This window comes from Clavelina lepadiformis, chromosome 5, assembly GCF_947623445.1.
Source record: "Clavelina lepadiformis chromosome 5, kaClaLepa1.1, whole genome shotgun sequence".
Lineage (NCBI taxonomy): Eukaryota > Metazoa > Chordata > Ascidiacea > Aplousobranchia > Clavelinidae > Clavelina > Clavelina lepadiformis.
In genome coordinates, this window is record NC_135244.1 from 3,056,411 (window position 1) to 3,078,984 (window position 22,574).

General features: G+C 36.6%; 4 protein-coding genes and 1 long non-coding RNA gene across 5 annotated transcripts; 3 read left to right on the forward strand and 2 right to left on the reverse strand.

Moving 5' to 3' along the window:
* Nucleotides 1–486: 486 nt before the first annotated feature.
* On the forward strand, nucleotides 487–2,393 carry LOC143458885 (uncharacterized). Its single transcript, XM_076955782.1, has one exon. It carries the CDS (start codon nucleotides 1,097–1,099, stop codon nucleotides 2,120–2,122), a length of 1,026 nt encoding a protein of 341 aa, XP_076811897.1. The 5' UTR covers nucleotides 487–1,096; the 3' UTR covers nucleotides 2,123–2,393.
* An 8,003-nt stretch (nucleotides 2,394–10,396) lies between these two features.
* LOC143459361 (uncharacterized) lies at nucleotides 10,397–12,026 on the forward strand. Its single transcript, XM_076956481.1, has one exon. It carries the CDS (start codon nucleotides 10,515–10,517, stop codon nucleotides 11,523–11,525), a length of 1,011 nt encoding a protein of 336 aa, XP_076812596.1. The 5' UTR covers nucleotides 10,397–10,514; the 3' UTR covers nucleotides 11,526–12,026.
* A 929-nt stretch (nucleotides 12,027–12,955) lies between these two features.
* Nucleotides 12,956–17,393, reverse strand: LOC143459358 (eukaryotic translation initiation factor 2D-like). Its single transcript, XM_076956479.1, has 12 exons — nucleotides 17,282–17,393; nucleotides 16,939–17,112; nucleotides 16,707–16,867; nucleotides 16,226–16,375; nucleotides 15,660–16,137; nucleotides 15,376–15,450; nucleotides 15,204–15,299; nucleotides 14,818–14,998; nucleotides 14,281–14,447; nucleotides 14,036–14,156; nucleotides 13,707–13,841; nucleotides 12,956–13,230 (listed from the first exon to the last, which is right to left on the reverse strand). Exons 2-12 carry the CDS (start codon nucleotides 17,109–17,111, stop codon nucleotides 13,102–13,104), a joined length of 1,866 nt encoding a protein of 621 aa, XP_076812594.1. The 5' UTR covers nucleotide 17,112; nucleotides 17,282–17,393; the 3' UTR covers nucleotides 12,956–13,101.
* On the forward strand, nucleotides 13,837–14,194 carry LOC143459362 (uncharacterized). The gene is made up of 2 exons (XR_013117757.1): nucleotides 13,837–13,919; nucleotides 13,999–14,194. It is a non-coding gene; the product is annotated as an uncharacterized LOC143459362 (long non-coding RNA).
* LOC143459359 (synaptic vesicle glycoprotein 2A-like) lies at nucleotides 17,392–20,536 on the reverse strand. Its single transcript, XM_076956480.1, has one exon. The coding sequence runs from the start codon at nucleotides 20,451–20,453 to the stop codon at nucleotides 18,786–18,788; it is 1,668 nt and encodes a 555-aa protein (XP_076812595.1). The 5' UTR covers nucleotides 20,454–20,536; the 3' UTR covers nucleotides 17,392–18,785.
* Nucleotides 20,537–22,574: the final 2,038 nt, after the last annotated feature.

Below are 22,574 nucleotides of genomic sequence, written 5' to 3' on the forward strand. Positions count from 1 at the left end.
TTTTTACATAGGTTAGCATAACGTAGCTATTTCCTGTATCGATTGTCTTGCTTTGCGTGATGAAGTTTGGATTTTGATGACAACAACAAGAATTGAGGAAAATTGTTTGGTGACGTTAGGCTTGCATTCGTTTGTGCTACTTTTCTAAAGAAAAGCATGATCTAGTTTTCAACGTTATAATTTATCTTTTTGCGAAACTGCTGCTTTAAGACATGACAGTGAGTGACAGCTCAGAGCATATCAATGCAGTCAATTTTCCATCAAAACGTAGCTCTGTGATGGTTACGTCACGAGTCATGGGTTGTTTTGTAAAAGCTGAAATTTTGTTTTGTTATCTTGCGATTCAATTGTTGACCAAACTTAAATTCTCCTTAATGACGTTCAGATAAATTACCTCGCTTGAACTGGTGTGCCATATAAATACAGTTCTAATGTTTACAATCTTTCCTTTTTACCCTTTACTTTAGAAGAAAAACAAGCTATCAATTCAACCGTCCTCGATTTTATTTGTCATAGCCTATATAGCTGTCATCAAGGGGTATTTGTCAAAACACAAAACGTACGCTGTCTTTTGAAACAGTTGATAGTGAAAACACTTAAGTATTTTTGGAAACAGCACAGCCACACTGTGCTGATATACATGGAAACGATTTAACCAAGCCCAAAAGTTCTACTTCTTGTAGTAGACGGCAATCATTGTAACGCTTCGGATAACAGTTTAAAAAACGTGTCAAGATCGCTCGATGGTTTAGTCTGCAGGATATTACAGTACTTGAGTTATATTATAGCTGCATTATAGGATATTATAGTTTTAACACGTATGCTATACGAATGTAAGCATATTTCTAAATTACTAATTAAGCTGTTCATACAACGACTGAACAACAAGCGAGTTGAAACAAGGCTATGATATAGAGGATATACATGGAAACCTTTTTATAAACTGAGTGTAGTCTACTCTATTACAGGTTTTTTTAAAGTTTATTTTTTATTTAAGTTAATTTCTTTCCAACCTACTACAGGTGTAGCTGGAAAGTAACATAAAGTTGATGGGCAGCAAATTCCACTAGGATAACTATTCTTTAAAATATTTGCAATGGATTTAGAGAACGGTACTCAGCACGGAGACACGCCAGATGCGAAATTTTGGGGATTTTACGGAACAATCGTGGTACTTTTTGTTGCCTCAATCTACCTACTGGCATCTATCACCGCTTTCGTCATCTTACAAGCCCTGACGAAAAGGAACAGAATGGCCTTAGCGAGATCGCTATCAACAAATGTTGTACGTAGGGAACAAAGCAAAAATATGAGAACTTGCAAGAGAATTATGATTAGTCTATGTTTGACCATCTCCATTTTCAGTGTGGCACAGTTTTCAATTCAGCAGGTTCTGCTGTTTAAAGCTGAGTTGCTGGTTGGTCCCGTACGTTTAGCGTATAAGTACGTCGAGGGCATTCAAATCGTACTTGGCTACATATTTCTGTGGTTTAGGCAAAGGGTCTTTTACTCGGGGTCATCTCTTCTAGCAAACGTTCTGAGAAATAACAAAATCCTTCAACGTTTCAGCACACTTTCCATCGTCTTTGCTATGGCAAATGTGGTTGTGCAATTGTTCTTAACTTGGTACTGGAATGAAGTGTCTGATGGCTTTTATGAAGCGGTAACTTGGACTATCATGTGCTTTTTCGTGCAAGGATCCCTACTGGTGTTATTCTTCTACCCGCTTCTAAAGCACAAAAGAGAACAGAAAAGATATCTTTCCAACAGCATAAGCAGAAACGAACCGCGAAACCCGGCCAGGAGCTTGCAAAGACTGATAAGACGATGCCTGTTTGTAACTGTCATAAGTTTTGCAACCGATCTTATACCAATTCTATTGCTGGTCTTCTATGAAGTTGCGTTCGGTACAGGCTTGCCGAAGTTATGGGTATTTCTGCTTCGAGATTTCAACTCTGTTATCAACTTAGTTTGTTTTGTCGCCACCTTTCAGAACTGGAAGAAAATGCTGGGCCCTTGGCAAGAATCAGAAAGTCGGGAACTTCAGAATACTGTAACCGAAAACTCGAGGACGACTGTTTTGTCAATTTCGAGTGGAAGATCACAGCCAACTCCTGAATGAATATTTTCTTGAGTCTGCTTGCAGCATGATTTGGGCTTTTGGACCATTTTTAATCCTGCACAAGGTGTACTTATTTTTGATATTAATGCATACAAACTTCAAGAAAGTCTATTCGATAAATTCTATTGAATTTTTGTATACGGTAAACGCTTTTACAGTATATTTGTAATAACTTGTTGTTTGTGTTGAAGACAACTTATTTCAGTCGATTTCCGATATTTCAATAATTCAAAACGCCGTCCTACAATAAAACAACTCTGAAATTATCAAAGCTGTTTTTTGCCCTCTTTGAATGGCGCGCGCAAAACCAATTCAAGCGTGACGATGACACAAGCAAGTTGATGACGATGTAATGAAAAGTGGTATATGGTACCTTAACCTGTAAGGTTTACCCACTTCACTACAAAGGTTACACAACAATGACAACTGTATATTCTGATTATATTTGAAGCTTCATTGAACGAATACATCTAAATAAAACACTGGGACAGCTACATAATAAAGTCGACCACTTTCTAGGGTTAACTTAGTAGACTGTAACGCAATGAATAGCTATGAATGAAAGAATAACTCACGTCACGATTTATAACGATACACAGGAAGTCATGCATAGGCGACACGTAACGCAACGCTTCGCAAAGTAGATTTCTCAAACCAGGAAGTATATATTATTTTCCATCTGTGTGGTATAATATGCACCGTACATCACAACGAAATTGGCGGCATGTGATGTTAGGGTACCATAAGACGGTTGTTTGTGTTATTGATACTACTCTTTTATTACTGGTCGCGCTTATTTAACCAGTAATCGGATTGTAGCAGCCCGTTTGACACAGAAATTTAAAAACTTGCAAGTATTACATACGACATAACACTTGCAACGCGAAATCGAATTAAGGTCGTCACCAGTAAAACAAGTTGGAAATACGTTTGGACGAACTTATAGAATGAAATGTGATGAAGGCAAGGAATGACAATATTTAAATATTACTAAGCGATTTCAAAGAGCTGAAAAGCAAAGATTACAGTCTACCTATTATGACGTAACAATCAAGTACGAGTCCGTTAAAAATGCGAGACAAAGGTCATTTTTTAAGTCTGGCAAAATAAGTTCTCGTATTGCAAGCGCACCGTTGTCTATGCCAGGTGCCTGCACACTTGTCACTCGCATGTAAATCCTTTCGAAAAATTATTAACAAAGTTACTTTGAAGGATGCCGGCAGAAAATTTTTCTTTTCTGTAAAACTGTAATAGCTACGTGACATGGTCACATAGTTGCAATAATTTTCTTAGCTAAAAATTGAGCATCGGTTACGATTAGCGCAAAGTAATGGCCGGCAGGTAGCAAGAAAAGTTTGTAAGAGTCACTTTGTACGTCATACAATGGATCAAATCTCATAAGGTCTGAAGGTAGTTGTTTCGTATTGTTGAGTATGCGTTCACTTTTGATACAGAACCTCACAAAGTAAACCAAAGTGATGGGACATTAAGATAGGCAATTATAAAGGGTGCTGTAAGGCTATGTTTTTACGAGTTATCAAGCATTTCTCTTTTTCGAAAATTTGGATATGATAAATTGTAGACTTATTATAAATTTCAGTAAGGTCACTCAGAGCGGCTCACTAAGATAATTACCGATAGGCTCAGGAAATATATCATTACAAAATCTTCAACATAAATAATTGCAATTGTCGTATTGAATTGGCAAAATATAGTCTATAACAAAACAGATGAACGAATAGAATGAGTTTCGTTTTTGCCATATTCATGCATAACCTAACAATAAGTTGTTGCTACTTTTCTGGAAAACTTACCCAAACGCTTGTTATACAGCAGAGAAATGCATTTGTAAATTTAACTTTAATAACACCCTAAATGAGAAAAAAGAAATTTTCTGGCGTCCATTCTACTATCCCAACAACCAATTTGTTTAATGGTTACTCAACCTTTTATACAACGAAATAGTCACTTTTACAACGATAATGATATTTTCACAGGCAGCAAAAGACAGGTCGTTGCCTATATTTTGCCATAAAACAAAATCCAACCTTCCATTTCCTAAACGGATTTTTTTTGCTTGACACTGCCAGTCAGCAGCCGATAAGTACCACAGTTAAAAAGTCAAATCACATTGTTACTTCATACACGTACGGTTCCAGGTAGTCAAGAAGATCTCAGTCAGAAATCATTATCATCATCACCTCATATAGTAGAATTGCAGAAGATCGTAGTGACGATGACGAACTGTATATGGCTGCGGAGTGATGACGCAATTATCCATCAAGTATATCTGCATATGCAAGATTGTCACAAGAACTACTTTACAAGAGCAGAACATGTTTAAACTTGATATTTCTACATGCGACGGTTGCCACAGAAAAAGTGCTGTAATTTAGTTAATATTAAAAAACTTGAAGTAGATGGATAAAATAAAAAATTAATTTCACAAACCCTATACAAATGAGGTACCCGGTACGTCGATCGCGATCGACCTATTTAGTATTTACATGTAACTTTTTCTTTGTTTATTTTAAAAACAAGAAAACCGTTCTGTTGTTTCTTAAATCAAGCTTTTATAAGTCAAAATCATTAAATAATTTCCTTGCTAAAAAATATAAGTACATAAAAACGTTGTTTTTCGATCATTAAAAAGCGCCTACAGGTCAAAGCATTCTGGCAACGAAAACACAATGTGCAAAAAATAAACTCTAAAATACACAACACTGTGCAGTTTGATACGGTAATTACAGTAATTTTTTCTTCCCTCGAGAATAATTTTCTTTCCAATAACACTCTTGCTAGTCCAACTCAAATTTAAAGATTTTTTCTCCTTTGTTACGTGTTTAATCGATTGTTTGCTGTATTGGTGATATAAAATTTATGTATAAATAAGCGATGAGGCACAAAACTGTACAAATGACCTATATTTACAATTCAGTAGAAAATTTCGATTCCGTTGCTTTTTTACTAAAAACGGTGAATTCGATTTACTCAATGTAGTTAAAACAAGGTTATGTCTTGATAAATTAAAAAAAAAATCCTTACTTGTAATTTGTTAATAACTTTTGTCCAAAGTTAACATTATAATAGCCGTGTTAGCTTCTTTGAAAGCTTTAAAGTTAAACCAATCTAAATTTTCTTATGAAAGCATTCGGTGTAACTGTCCACAAAGCATGCAGCCAGGCTGCAAAAGAATAAACGAGTTCAGTTATAGCGGCTTCGGTTGCTGTGATCATTCGGAAATTAAGATCAACTAGAGCAGTTTTGTCCAAACTATGACCCGGCACCTGTCTGTTATTGGCCCGCGGCCATCATCCAGCTCAAACGTAACTTCGTACTAAAAATAAAAAAATACGAAACAAACATTGAAAGTTTAAGTCTAATGAACTTTATTTCAATCTGGTTTACATAAAACTGTTCAACTTCACACTATTCAGGTGCAAATTATTATTTTTCTAAGCATTTAGTGGTAACTATTAACTTGCATTCGTTAACTGTCAGGTGACCTAAGTTACGGTGTACGTTATTGAGCAAGCATTGCGTAAAAATTTAAAAATTATGTATCACAAAAACTATACAACACTGTAACTTCTTATGGTCCCACCTGTGACGAGACCCTGTAGAGTGTAGTGTCTGTACACTGCAGTTAACTGTTAAGTGCTGTAATGTGTTACATCAAATATGGCACAATCGAAGGAAGTTTTCGAATACACGTACATAAACCAAAAATCTTCATTGTTATATATTATAATAATTCAAAATCAAAATATCATGAGAATCAGAATGACTGACAAGCATTCATGTGAAGTTTTTCGCATCACATCACTGCTCTCACGAAGTAGGTTGAAATATTGCCAACCTTTATCCGCCCATTAGGCATTTCATTACATTAATTCGCCAATGCCTTTGTTCATGGTCTTTACTATATTTATTACATTGTTGGTAAAGCAGCGACCTTCACACATAATGAGTGGCCCGGACACTGGTTAACATTTTAGCACATGGCACTCGGTGAAAAAAGTTTGGACAACCCTGAACTAGAGAATGAAAATAGCTGCTTATCTCTAAGATGGTCAAGTACGAGTACAGCGGAGTTTGTAAAAAGCGCAGAAGAACAAAGTAAAATTGTTTTATTATTACATAAGTTTTATTATTACATTGTCTTGCATTATTACATAACAATCCAGTAATCTTGTGTAAAAAACGAGAAGTTTAAATCAGAAAAGAGTGGGTCGTGTTATCACGTGTGTCGGGGTCAAGGGTGACGAGTGCCACACTTCCATTTGCATTTAAGGAAAACAGCTGCTTGTTACAGGATTTCGGCAGAAAAGTTTGTTTCCATTGTTTTTATGACCATAAGTTAGCGTGACGTTACCGCTTGCAGCTTTTGTGTTGCATTGTATGCTAAATAGAATTTCAGCTGATTTGAGAACAATTGCTAAGTGTTGTTGGACATGCATTTAATTGTTTCTTTTTACTAAAAACTGAATGAAAAAACTTTTAACTACTTATTTTACTGTATAGAAGGGTCGCTTTAGAGTTTGGTGTAGTTTAGTGTCTGGGCAGCATTTTTAAACAGCATTTTCTATCAAAGAACATAGGCTCGTTGCAGCTGTTAGTTAATTTAGGACATTTACTCAAGGGCAACTGTTATTACTTTAAAATCGATTCATCATTGTTAGTTTAGCGAATAGTTATTTGCGACAAAGGGAATTATGTTCAGAGAACAAAGACATCTGATGCCAATAAGTTAAAAGAGCAAAGTTCAAATGTAAATTACAGAAATCATTATCAAGGCATTGTTTCATGAAAGCTTTTGTTTACTGAATCATTAAACTCAATCAACTCCTTTCAGGCTGCATTTAACGTAAGAAGCGATTTAAACGATGTGTTCTAAGTGCATTGAAAACGTGCCGCTGAACACAACACGTTTTGCAGTTGAATGAGTCGAATGACATTTCATATGCAGCCATTTTGCAGGGGTTACCAGTGCCCACGTTTTTGCGCGATGCACATGCCGCATGCAGCTTGTTTTATTTTGATGGAGATTTTTTGTTATTAATAGGATTTTAGTTTCACAAGCGGCTAGAAAAACTGACTTTGATTTCCTTATGAATTCCAAAACAATATGTTTATATTTTGCACTGATTTAATGACATTTCATGAGTTTTTATTTCTGGCATTTTCGAAAGTATTAAGAGAAGAAAATAAAATCGGGATTCAAAACTGAAACAAAACGCACTCGTTTAGCGCCAACAATTGCATATCCACAGTGCTGCTTGATGCAAAAACTTGTATTTCGTGAAATGAATCAAGTATTTTAGACTGCATTTTATGAGTTTACCTAATAAAGTATAAAAACATTTTTGAGATGAATCAGTAAAACTTCCCGGTTATTTTCAAACGAAGCAGTTTCGGTAATTTCTACTGTAAATAGCGCAGTATTTAAAGTTTTTATGACAAACAAAACAACACACATAACACGCTTGCGCTCCGATACGCCCTCAGGTGGTTGTTTCAGTCGAAGCAAAACAATTTTTCCAAGAAGTCCATTTTATAAATTTCATTGGTGGACATGAAAATTTTTGATAATTTTACTCCTATTCAAGCCTTTATCTAATCTATACGATAAGTTTTGGAGGCTTAATTGGAACACGTTTTTCTTAAAATAGCCCTTTGCCAGAATTTAAGTTTATGACGTCAAACTTGTGTAACGCTTGGGTCAAAAATAAATCTTAATCTGGACCCTGTTGCTTTCACATAGAAAATATGCTCTGCACTTTCACACATAGAATTTGCTTTTACAAAAATATTTTGAGCATTCAAAAACGATCGTGACAACCCATATGGGGCACAGTATCGATAATATCGTGACAGACGACATGTACAAAAAGTACTTAAACGAGAAGTTTTCTTCCGTTATGAAAGAGAATCCATTATTTGACGAGAGCAAATCAAACCAATTTTAATGAGGTTTTCAAGCAGCGTCAGTGGCGTTGAGCAGAGCTTATTGAAACGCCTCAAGTCCTACAAATACTCAAAGAACATACAGGTTATAGTCACCACATATAAGTTGTGGTGAAGAGGCGTGCTTGCAAATTGAACTACCATAGTAAGTAACTAAATAGCACCGCCACGTTTACTGAATATATTATTATAAGTTGTCGTTGATTTCCGGCGCGGTCGGCCAATACTGCGCGCTCATGTCGTATTTTACTGCACCATATGTATCATGTAATTTTGAATAACCTATATGCCCTGCAGTTATAAGTGTTTTGTTAAAAAGGGGCCGTTTTTATTGGCGATACATAAAAAAAGAGATTTTAGAGATACTCTGAATTAAACACGAAACCAAATTGCCAAACACACAAACATCGACTAGTTTTGTTATTTTCACAATCCCAATGTTGCAAGTAGATTTGGGCCAATCCCATTCTTCTGCATATACGGTAAAGCAAAAATTTAATAGCACAAAACGTTACGTTTTCGGTATGAACGACCTTAAACTTTGGGCGGGTTGGCTGCGAGAATTATTATGGTAACTTCGTACAACACGTTGATTTCTTTCGTTTGCCAGCAAAGTGTCAAGTTTAATTAAGGCTCATTTGCTCTTCATAATTTGATAAAGCGAAACGAGGAAAATGAGCAGGTCCGGAATGCGAACATCATTGAAATCTGTTTCTCCTGTATTTTCACGAATCCGAATCTTTTTCAATTCGGCGCATCCCTATCAATTAAAAATTAACCTTCTTTGAAGTTTCAGCGCTGTATGTTTTGCACTCGTTTGAAAGTCAAGTAATGGTTTTGGAAACTGACTATTTTGTCGTTGTAGCAAGTCACACAGCCCATAGTTAATGATTTAGACGGCAAGGTTAGAAAACAAAGGCATGCTGGTTTTAGCCGTTTAAGGTTTAATTGAACGTAGATTTTAATGAGACGGTCGATTTAGGTTAAGTTAAGATTACTATGCTATAACTTACTAAAGTTACATTAGCTTTAAAAAATAGCTTCAAACGTATGTTTTTTTCCAGGTGAAGTGTAGTGGTACAAACAGTCTTAATCTTCCCGCAGGTTTTCATGGAAGTTGTGGGTAATAAAACTTTTATTCAGCGTAAATGTTTATTTTCATATGACAGCAATGTGGCTGAAATAAACTTAATCGATCTTTGAAAATGATGTCATGGTCGTTTTCTAACCAACGAACGATTATCGTCCAGCCATGTAAAACTTGTGTGAACAACAGCATTTCAAAGTTTGCCGTAAACAAAACCATCGATGGTCGCATTGTTGTTTTGAGTGCTGGACATAATGAATAATGCAGCTGGTATAATAGTGGTATGACGCAGCACCGGAGGTTATCATTGCGTGAGCATGTGACGAATGTTGTTTTTGTGTAATGAGGATGATTTATCTTCACTTGCATTGTCATGAGAGACGCAAGAATTGATTTTAAGAACGGAAGTGTTTGAAACAAGTAGTCTAAACAAATTCAACCCATTACAAGAAGTCGCAAGAAAGTTGATCTATTTGTTTTAGCCTGGGGCCTCTTATGCAGCTGTTGAATAATCAGGTGTAGTAATAGTAATAACTTGCCAGTAGCAAATTTTTGGTTAGAACCTCGGTTATAATCCGGGGTTTACCTGCGTATATTGGAATCAGTGTCTCTTCTCAGCATGCAGCAAATTTGCTAAACCATTTTTTTGTTTACAAAGAACGTGAGCGTCTAATATAACAGCACTTATAGACATACGTATAGTATTGGTTCTGTCATAAGTGGTCTGCCATTTTGCTGTATCTTCTAGGCTACTGCAATCGTGATCAAGTGTTGCGTGTGTCATGAAGCATTGTAAAAAAGGACTTATAGCTTCCAGTTGCGCACGAGCAATAACCAAGTTAGGTACAGCCGCTACAGCACTACTACGGCGTGCTAGCAATCAAACAAGCACTAAGATTTAAAGTGATTCATATTCTGCATAGGCGTTATGGTTGGCGGTAGTCCAGCGCGCATGGATAAAGCAGCAAAACGGTTACACTACAGGATATGGCAAGTTTTAATGCTAATGTACTTAGCGAATCGAGTTTCACTGTTGTGCAGCGTCTGTTTTACCGACCTCAGTTGAACGTTTTGTGCCTATTTGCTGTGGTGAAATGTTTGCTTGAGAAAGATATTACATGCTTAAGATTACTTCGCTACAGCGTAGAAAAACTTTATCTCTAGGGCCTAGGCTTTTTCGGCTGAGAATTAATTGTCTTGTAAATATTTTAATTAAGTTACGAATTTTTTTCCTATTTAGATTCCATTGTTATGCTTCTTGTAATTTGGCAATGCCGTATTTGTAAATCAAGGAACTCCATTTAGGCTACAGTAAGAATTTTTTTTGGGCAAGCTGTCATGACTTTGGAGAATGATACTCGACCGGAAACACCAGACCCAGGATTTTGGGGATTTTACGGAATAATTGTGCCACTGTTCGTCGCCTCGACTTACCTAATGGTATCTATCACCACTTACATCTTCTTAAAAGCTCTAAAAGACAGAAATATGGCGTTGATTAGATCCAGGTCTCCATCCACAAACGTTTCTCGTAAAAAACAAAGCTTGGAGACGAGAGTTAGCAAACATGCCATGATTGGTCTATGTCTGGCGATCTCTGTTTTCAGCGTGGCACAATTTTCAATCCAACAGCCTTTGCTATTCAAGGCACATTTGTTGGGTGGACCCGTACACTTAGCCTACAAATATGTGGACGGTATTCAAATCGTATTGGGCTACGTGTTTATGTGGTTCAGGCAAAGATTGTTTTACTCCGGCTCATCTCCTTTAAGGCATGTTTTAAAAAATAACAAAGTCCTCATCCATTTTAGCACCTTCTCTATCTTCTTTGCAATGGTCAATGTTGTCGTGCAAATGGCTCTTACTTGGTACTGGCACAAGACTTCCAACGGACTGTACGAAGCAATAACTTGGGCGGTTATGTGTTTTTTCGTGCAAGGAACTTTGTTTACCTTATTCTTCTACCCGCTTTTAAAGCACAAAAAAGAACAGAGAAGATACCTGTCCAACAGCATGAGCAGAAATGAGTCCGGAAACCCAGTCAGGAACTTACAAAGGTTGATAAGACGATGCGTGTTTATAGCCATCGTATATTTTTCGACCGATCTGATACCGGTATTAGTGATGATCTTCTACATGGTGGCGCATAATACTCATTTGCCAATATTGTGGGTATTCTTGCTCCAAGATTTCAATTCAGTCATCAACATAATTTGCTTGGTTGGAACGTTCCGAAATTGGAAGAACATTCTAGGCCCTTGGCGAAAATACAAGCGCAAACTTGAAAGGAAGGCAGAAACAAGAAATACAAGATCGACCACTTTGTCCGTGTCGGCCGGAAGTACGTAAGCAACAACCGGAGGGTGTTTCGTTTCATCTGCTCGTTTGTTTCTGATGTGTCGGAAGAGAGATGAGGGGATTAAAGAGCGTGAGGCTGCAGATAGAATTTTGTTACTGCTCCTTGCTCCACCGCACGATGCGCAGACGTTTAAAAAACATACCAGCTCTCCCGTGAATGTATCGTGTTGGGCCGCGGCGTGGACATAAAAATTTTATCTTTGTTGTATACATACTGTGATGACGTCAGTTACGGAAAAACTCGCCGGCAACGATTATGTTTAGTAAGTTTACGGCCGCCTATTACTTCGTAAAACCCCATACTGTTAAGTTTGATTGTAAAGCACACGATCTTATCCATAAATAATTTTCGCCCCGTGTTCACCACCTTGTTTGTATGATCGTGACCTAAGCCTACTAATACTTGCTATCAGCCTCAGGGGTTACCTGGTCCGATTACTACTGTTACTATTTACGCGTTTGAAACATTTCCCATAAAACAGTGAACTTGTACTGTTCGGTTTTTGTGTTTACTTTACGGAAAAAATACACTTTTTAAGGCACAAATATTAATTGTATTGCCTGTAAATTATTATCAGAAAAGTCGTTGTGAAATCGATGTGACGTGTTACCAAGCTTTCAATTAGAGATATATGACAGGCGTAGGACTATTAATAGCGCAAAATAAACTTCAAATGATAATGGAGTTTGTGCGACTTCGAATTTAAATTACTCGCGTGCGCACGTCTCAAACGTCAAAACGAATCCAAAATTGATACGTTTTATAACGCGCTACTTGTAACAATGGAGTTTTATTTATAACAATAGCCAAGTATAACGAGTAGTTTTAATGAAGCTGTACTTCGTAGACGCGCGTTACATTCCAGAAATGTCAGCACCACAAATAACTAGCGAGAGTTTTCCTGGAAATGCATACCCCACAACCGCGGTCTTGTATCTGACGTCAAAATGACTTGGCAGGTTGGGCAACACACGCAAGTGAATGGTAACTGCGCATTGCAGTGATGTGTAATGAAAAGCGTGATGACTCTCATAACCGCTGACACAGCAGCTTCACAAAATTGTCTAGGACAAGGGTCTGCAATAACTCTATGGCGCGACCCACAAAAAGGAAACCTACAGTTTCGCGACCCAAACGTTTTGTGACTATAATTACCACGGCCATGTCACATAATTTTGGCCGTTTTGCCACCACGCCATGCCACATAAGTTTATTGTGAGCCACAGTAAAGCAGCTTTCGACCCGTTATTTGCCGATTCTTGGTCTTGGACAGCAAAGAGACTTGGACATTAACGTTGCTAGAGGCCTGCTTCGTGAAAGTACTGGACAGAACATTTCTAAAAACACCGTTGCAAAGTGATGAAATATGTTCTCCCTAAAACACTTCGACCAAGTAGCCGTAATATTAAACAAGCGCAAGCAACTGAAGATTTTCTTTTTATTTCTCCAGCCAGCATACTCGCAAAGTCGATCTCACCCTCAGAAAAAGATGGTTGATCTTGCATTTTTCAGCGTCGAATTATTTATAAATTTTATGTGGATCATTCGTATGTTCTCTGCAGCGTGTCATCGCTTCTGTTTAACTTTGCTCTTCGGAGCGTTTTGCAAACCTTTGAGATATTTTCGCGGAAGTCGGTACAAGTCGCCTGTTAAGATCGATTCCACGCCGTTTACCTGATTGCCTTGAACTAACACCTGGAACAAAAGTCGCGGTCAAAATATTTATGACATGTTTTTCTTTTTTAGTATGCATGTGGCATAACCATCCCAGATTAAAAATTCATAAATTCATAAAATCATAAGCTTATGCAAAAGCAATAGTATTCACTGATAAGTGTCTCTGTTTGTGTAAATGCACATATCTGTCTGCCAATTATTTTCACAGCCTTTTCAGTATTGATTCTAATTTCATTGCAAGACCTTCTCTATTCCTATACAGTCTTTCTTTTCTTATACATTAACAATTTGAGCATGTTAGGTTAAGCATAACTTGAATATCAAAAGTGCAAACTGCTAAGAACAACCCAGGATTTATTGCCGAATCTTATGAAGAGACATGTTACCGATTTGTTACTACAGTATGCGCATTACTTACTACAACGTAGACAAAAGTTACATAACATTACAATAGCTTATTGTTACGTCATAAGTTAAGCAAACTGAAGATATACCTGACGCAGGATTTGGGCCGGTTTCGAATTCGGTAAGGTTGACACTGAAGTGCTCGCTTGCGCCAGCTTGCGGATGGTATCGGCAAAATCTTGAGGGTCGATAAGGAAGTTTTCGAGGTTCTTCACTAATGTGACCTGTGGACGACGAGTAAACGTCACATCTACATCAAGCTCCGACAAAAAGATATTTCAACGCTAAAATACAGAACCAGAGTAAGTTATAACCAGTGAGGGCCATAATATAACAATTCCTAAAATGAGATTAAAGTTATTGCTGCATCATTTGAAGCAGAGGGTTCTACATCCCAATACCTCACAACCTATGTTACCTTCTTGTTTCCACTTCTTTGGGCGATCGAGATGTCTACTGTAGGTGGATCCCCCTTTTTGATGATCGGCTTCAACCCGGGAAATTGGAGTTGGTGGTTAACTTGCATCTTTGAGATTAACCTGGTTTATTAGAAAGAAAAATAATAATTGTAAACAGATTGATGGATTTACAAGTATTAAATGACGCTGTGCATTGCAGTGATTATGGCCGAGTCTGTTTTCGAATCTGTAGACACAGTTGTACCTTTTGAATAACTCTTCCCAAGCCACTGCGGTAATATTTTCATGTTTTTCGCACACAGAATCATGTAATATTGGATCCAAGGTGACACGCCTCCCGTGGATAAGTTCGTTATCTTTGACATACGTAGTAACTAAATTCCGTATTTCGTTAGATGGCAGTGTGGATCCCTGCGTAAATGAAGTTTTATTTGCTAAAAATAATTTCAAGTAAAAAAGTTGACCAATTTCCAGCGTAAACAGATTAATCAGAGATTTAGGTTCCGTGGCCATAAACATTGTAGTTTTAAAAACAGTGCATTGCAGAAATTATTTAAGAGCAATGGCGGCTTTAAAATAATCTAGAATAATGAAGTTATAAAGTGAAATAACAATATAAATCTAGAACAGAATTTTGAGACCACAAATTAAAAAATGAAGCATATTAAAAGTCAGAAAAACAACACTAGCCGTAAAGGAATTTGAGAATATTCAAATAGCTGAAAGATTGTTGCTGATCAATAAACACCAGCAACAAAGCACTTGAAAAATAGTTGCATACCTTAGTGTAACCCACTGTGCTGAAAAAAGGTAGAGTGGCAGCATTAACACCATACAAGATTGATATTTGTGGCGGCTCATATTGTTTCTGTGTTACCACCCCATATTGGCTTTCAGTGTTAAGCATTGAACTTTCTTCCACAGCCACTTTCTTCGAAACTAGAGGTTTGAAAGCTTTTAACCTGTCAACCAAAGTAAAGAGTAATCTTTCACGTGGGTGTTATTGCAGTAGATACGTTACGTGCATTTTTGTGTATATTAGATGTGTACTGCCATTTCAAGTGGTGCACCATGCAAGTTGTGTTCTTACAGATGTTTGCAAACTTTCATCAAATATACTGTACAGTGTACATATTGTATAATGCAGATGTGCATCAAAATACCTACCTCTCATGCGATTTATTAAAAGTGACAATACTGTCATTCCCTTTGGTGAGCTCCTTAATCACTATCAACCGGTCCTGTTCCATCGACTTCAAAAACCTGAAAGGGATCAAAATCTTTAGATAAAAGAAATGAAGAAATTTGTTTACAAATTAATCATCTTAAAGAGATGTACTTGCTCAGCTTCTTAAAAGATGTCTTCTTGATCTCCAAATACTGATCATTGGGGCAGCACGGTAAGAGATGCAGTCTGTTATGGTGTAACAATGCTGTGTTAATAATATCTTGAGAAAATGTTGTAGAGTTATAGTAGTAATAGTTTAATTAAGATCCATAACAATGTGGAAATTTTTCAATTACCAGTTTCACTTTTTTACTCTTTTCCGAGTTGGTGAACATGAAATATCTACTGCATTATACACAACATTAATGTCGCGTTGTTATGTAAATGCACCTTGCCTGTAGAAAGTGCTGGTCAGAAGGGGAAGTTCACTTTCTTTTAATTTAGTCTTCAGCGCAGTTAGAAAACATGACATGAGTAGTTCATCCATCTTCTCTTGGATGTTCTGGTTCTTATCTTGCTCTTCTTTTTCATCATGAGAAGCATCCGCACCTCCAAGGACTTTCACTGCATCCTGACTCAGTGGTTGAGACTTGTCAGGAACCGGAGCAGAGGTGTGATCATTTCCAGCGATTTCTTTCATGTCTAAAGTCCCCATTTCCCTCGCTACATCACGACCGCTGCTATCTGGTCTTTTTAGATCTTTATTATCGTCGTTATAATCAGCATTAGAGCATTCTTGGTCACTGGTATTTTCTAAAATAGTGGCAGTTTCAGCTGTGAGTGGATTTATTTGAGGTGGCTGTAATTTTTCTCCGACTGACCACAAGTTATCGCCAAAAATGTGCAGGACCTGGACAGCTTTGCCTTTCTTTTCTGAAATTATGATACGAAGGCTTAGATGCTACAAAGCTGTAAAAAGTGAAACAAGAAAAGAATTCCACATCGGTTTGCTTTTATGGACCTTCACTTTCTATTATTTGCTGCGATGACATTAGCGCCACACCGATGGCCAATGCTGACTTGTTTTCAGGAGCTCGTATGGTGACAGTTGCACCTCGCTCAAAGTGTGGTAACCCTTCACTTGGTGTCAGTATTCCCGGAAGCATTAGATCTACACAAACCAAACTTGCAGTTTGACATATTCAATAAAACAACTGCAATTAGTAGTCTAATGCGGTAATAACCGAGCAAGTGAAAAATGTATGAAATCCTACATTATTAGGCTGTGCCTTTACCATAGAAATATAAAATTTATCACCACAATAATATCCATTATTTGATTAAGTTTTTTTGAAACAAGGAAAGTGAGAATAATAATAAACGTTTAATTACCTCAAACTAAAACCATGACACTGTTGCACCAAAAATGCTGACATTGTTTAGTACATATATATATATGAATAAATATATACTTTATACTCATGTTCTACACGACAACATACCTGCACCGTTTGCCAACTTGCTTATAACGACCTGTTGCGTTATGAGGCAGGGAAGTAGCATGGAATGTTGCCATGTGAAATATAGAGTTGGATAAAGTATCTTCTCCACCTCGAAGAAAAGAGGATTTTTGTCCACGCAGTAAACAGTCACATTGTCGCCCCTTAATAAGACAGCAGTTATTATCTTGTCTATATAACGCACTCTATTCTGTGAATTAAATGGTAGACATACTTGTGAGAATAAATTTTCAAGACATTAATTTCTTCCCTAGTTGGTATGATCGATGTTAGTGGCTCTTCAAAGTGGTATTCGTTAAATCTTTGTTCAATGGAGTGTCTAAGACGCTTTCTGTCTGAACTTCGAATCGCTGAATTTGATTTTGTTCGAAATGGACGTAAGAACATGCTGCAAAATACAAGTAAATACAGTTCAATTAATGGCTACAATTCAATTTATCAAACATTTAACGTTGAATTAGAATTATATCTCATTAACACAATGGCATGTTTAATTTTAAAATTTATTAATTTTTAAAATTAATTAAAAAAATTATTCAATTATTTTTTTAATTTACCTTCAAATGGCAATGTTGTAAATTCGATTTGGAAAAGTTATCCAAAACCATTTACAGAGTAACGCTTCTGACACAAATAATAGTTATATAATAATCAAATTTCTGTGAACCTGAACAGCACAGAACATAGCATTATTCCACCAGTTATATACACAACTCATCAGAAAAACAAATCTCAAAAACTTAATATTTCCACATACATATGTCAACTGTATGCCTTTATGAAGGAACTAACATTATATTGACCGGTACTAGTAAATGTACAGTAAATAAAATAAATCTATGTTACATTTAAATGGAACCTATTTCAATAAACACTGTCTTAATACAACAATGAAGAAAAATGCAAACTATTTTGGTGCATCCAGCATGTCAAATAGAATACTAACGCCAATTGGTTGTAAAACCAGTGTTAAGTATTATAAACATTTTCTGAGCCGTAACGTTTTGCTTTGTTATCACATTGCATGTATTAATCATATCATTTGTAAAACACACGCAAATGCAGAAAATTGATTAAAATGAAAAAGTTATTAATAAATTTGCAAGTGCATAGTATGCTTAAGTACACAAATTTATGTTTTAAAAAATACTTCAGCTTAACCAATACACTACGGCTAGAAAAATTACTTCCTACCCGTGATACAGTTACAGACTGTACATGCCACATGTACTTATATACTAAATAGAACTAAGAATAACAGTGGCACCAACTCATAACGATCATAAATTCCTATGTCCTTAGAACGAACACAAGAATAAAAATATGAAAAAAAGAAGACTTCTTTGAAGTAGATTCATGCAATATGCATTACACAAGACGGTTTCTAGTTGATTCTAGTTGATTCTAGTTGATTCTAGTTTGTTCACACAGGAATAACCTGTATTAAGGGGGTGAAACCTGAGGTATTTTTATGCAACATGATATCAGTGCATTGTATAGGTCATGGGTATCCCAATAATGCATCTTTCAAGAAGTTACCAACAGATGTAAATGCAGTGAAACATGTGTTGAGATATATAATAAATGAAATAGCAAAAACTTTTAGGACAACTTTCAAACAATATCTTACTAGCAAAACTGTTCAAAAAATACATATAACTGAAGACCAAAAAATAGAAACTACAATATCGGCATTAATACTGGTCATTAAATTTATAGCAACTGGGAAGAAGTTACACATTAACATCTTTGTCTATATAATCAATAAAACAATCATGTGACTTAGCTAATCTAATTACAATATCACTAAATCACTATCACTAAAAATTACATTGTTTTCAGCATATGAACTTATATATTTACGCATTTTTAAAAAAAAACAGCATTTTTTGAAATATATATATCTAGACTCAAGGCACAATATCTCTCTTTAAAAAATTACTTTAGAGTAACAGGGGCATAAAAGAACGCCGTTGTACATGTATATGCATACCATATCTGTTTTATTCAGTAACTTAGTGAATTGCATAACATTAAAAGAATTAATAGATATGTGAGTTATTACTCCAAATCAATTTGTCGAGTATTTGGCAGAAATATTGAGGCCAAAAAACCGACACAAAATATCACGGCTACAGTTATAATCGGTACACTGCAGGAGGAGTCAATGAACAGCCCAAAAATTAAATTTCCCAGTATGGAGGCAATACGAGAAAGAGCAGTTAAAAATCCAGTAGCTGACGCCCTGACTGAAGTATCAAACATCTCAGGCGTTATGACGTCGACGGCATTCCAAACCATATTGGAAACACACTGAAACACTGCAGACATAATGATCGCATCGATTTTGCTACTAACCAGCCACATAAACAGAACACTTGCCCCTGACATGAGCAGGCTCGCAGCTAAAACTAGTTTTCCTCCAACTCGGTCAATTATCAAGATCGCGAGTACATTCGAAGGCAATTGGGCAGCGGTTCCGATCAACACATCAACGTATTTTTCAGCGCCACCACTGGTGGCATTGGTAGGGCCCGTTGCATTGACGGTATGAGCTGAACATGGTGAGCCGGAGAACTTTTCTGCTCTGTCCATAAGAACTGGGAGCCACATAGTAACCCCATAACCACCGAATGCAATGGAGAAATAAACACACATCAAAAGGGAAGAATTTTTTCTTGAATGTCCGCCTGATCCACAGACAGTGTAAAACTGACGTCGTATGGTACGACCAATTGATTTAAAAAAGCGATAGATCAATTGGCAAATTCTCCAAACTCCAAGGTGAGTGACAGATGAACAGGTACTTTTTTGACTGAAAGATGAAGAGGAACGTCGATGGCAGTGTCCGTCTTCTGAGATGATTCTTGTAAAGGGGAGTTCTTTGCCAAAATTGTATCTATAAACCTTTCTGAATACTTCCAATGCCTTTTCAGGTCGTCCTTTTTCCATTAAAAACTTCGGACTTTCGGGCATGAGTATAAAGAAAAAGGAGGACGTTAGACTAGGTACGGCGCATATTATCATAAACAGTCTCCATGGATCGCCAAACGGTGAATAAGGTGCTAGATTGCGCATTTCCGGCAATATGAGCCAGGCCAGGCCAGCGGCTATAAGATTTCCCGCCATCCAAGACGTGGCAAGTGCGCTGATCATGGCGCCACGCTTGTTATTTGGTTGAAACTCGCTGAAGTAAGAAAAACAAACAGGCAAAGAACCACCGGCTCCAATACCACTTAAAAATCTAAGCAAGAGCAAAAGCCAATAAGTTTGGGCTAAGGCGGAAAATCCACCAAATAATCCATTAATTGCGAGTGAAAATATGACAACTCGCCGTCGTCCCCAGCTGTCTGCAAGTGAGCCCCACAGATAACCTCCGATCATCATTCCGAGAAATAAAACCACAGTAAGAGGGGTGGCATCAGCGTGAGACAAACCCATCGACTGCATGGAGTCCATTGTGAAAGATATGCACATTATTTCAATTGCATCACTGGCATTAGCCCATCCACACTGCAACAGAAGCAAGAAATGCCAGAAGCCGAATCCAGTGGCTTTGAAAACCTCTTGGTAAGTTCCAGGTTTATTATCGTTACAATCCGGATGTCTTCGGTGAAAAAGAATTTCACTTTCATGTGAGTCATCCTCATCATTGCCATCTCTATCACGTGCATCGAAATGATAGGGTGATGATGGGTTAGAATATGCTGTGTAATCAATTTCTGCCATGACAAATAAATAATGTTTGTAACCAGCCAAATTGTCAAACTGGAGCAAATAGTCAGCAGGCCTACTAATCTAAACACTAATGAAGACCTACATAAATTATCACAGATTTTTTATTTAGCTGATAACCATGTTGTATAAACACTTTTTAGTACTGTATTAGTATTGCAAGAAACTTTTAATACACAGTTTCCACGTCGTTTTTGCATTTTTTCAAATTGTATCTTTATATCTAATCACATTGATTTTAATTCTTGTAAATCCAGTGCCAAATAAATTCACGATCAGTGCTGAAAATACGAAAAAATTTATATCACGCTACAAATGCTGAAACCTTAAATGGAAAAATAACCTAAGGCCCTAAGATATAAATAAAAATTTAAAAAAATGTGCATTCAGAAAAGACCATGAACACAAAGAAAAATAATTTAAGCATTAAATTACTGGCTGATTATGTTGCTTAATTTTATGGAAAATATCTAATATTTTTTAAAAGATATCTTGTATATAATTCCTTTTTTTGCTTACACTGCTTGATGAATAGCAAGCAAAACTCAGTTATTTTTTGTGTATTGTATAATGTAAACAAACGAAAAATTAAAATTATTGTAATTTATAATATATAATTTAATATAATTGTATATACGATAAATCGATATAATAATATAATCGATAAATATATATTATATATTGCGAGTTGTGTGATTGTATCCTCACGTTATTCATTTAAATATAATGCAATATTTGCAGTCTTTTACAGCACAGGTTGGAAAATTTGCTCAGTGTGCAGGGGATTAAAATTAATTGTAGGTGTAATGGCTATTGTTTGATCTTGTTGCGTGGGGATTTCTCACCCAAAAACACTTTTCAATCTGGTTTGCGACGGCAATTGTTTTGTCACTGGGAAAACGCAATAATGATTTCCTTGTTAAATTATTTTCTGAACGCCTAAACCAGAAGGTAAATCAAATTCCCTCAATACATAAAACCCAGAAATTAACTAACTAACCTCAACAGAACATACAGAGAGAAATGCATTAAATAAAAAAATATAAATGCTCTAACAAACTCATTTCCAACCAAGGCTATTGAAGCCTATGTTTTGGTTTCAAGGAAATTACCATACCATACCATTGCGATAGGTTACTTGTCTGCACAAGATAATTAATCCAACATTACATGAATGAAGTTTAAGGGCGAATTAATGGTGAACCTTGTTGTAACAGTAGCGCGCACAGGAGTAAGCTATTTCATGCCCTTTCTATCAATCCAAAAAATATAGCCTAATCCTAATCCAAAATTATGAAAAAACTTTTTATTGTGGTCGAAGCATGTGTCAGTATAGGGCTAGGCTATTACGGCAGCACGCTAATTTTACAATGCAACGGCAAAATTCGATGCGCTGGAAGTTAAGGCATATCAGGTGCTGGTTAGCATGGCCTCAAAAAATAACAGCAAAACAAAAATTGCAAAGCAGCAAAATAAAGAATACAATTGAAGTGACGTGATCTGGTTAATTCCGGTATTAGAACTATGACGTCTTTCCAATATTTTCAGCTTGATCGTTAAACATTTGCTAACTGGATTGCAATAACACCGGTACCGTTACTACCGTACAGTGTTCATGATTATACTAGCATACCGGTATGCATCGTAACTTTCGCTCCGCAAAGTTAATAGCGAAAATAAACAATAAAATACAATGAGAGGAAATAATCTAGGAAAAACCTTGCAATAAATTTGCTTATCTTTTAACTTTGAATGGGACTAACCCTATTTCACCATAAGTAGGCTAGATCAGGGGTGGGCAAACTACGGCCCGCGGGCCGCATGCGGCCCGCGGGTCCATTTTCTGCGGCCCGCCGGCACTTGCAGAAACTCCTACTCATCACTTATTGTTTCAATTAAACAGGTTACCTGACAAAATATTATTCCCTTTACGAATGTGTTTTTCTCTTCACCTTCAGTGCGTAAACACACACACGTCAGTCGCGCATGTATTGCAACATACACTTCTCACGCATTGCTTGATTCAATTGTTTGATCATAAAATACAATTACGGTAGCGGCTACCGTAGGCCTACCGTAACCGTAAAACTGTGAACAGTTGCACAAGTCTCATTA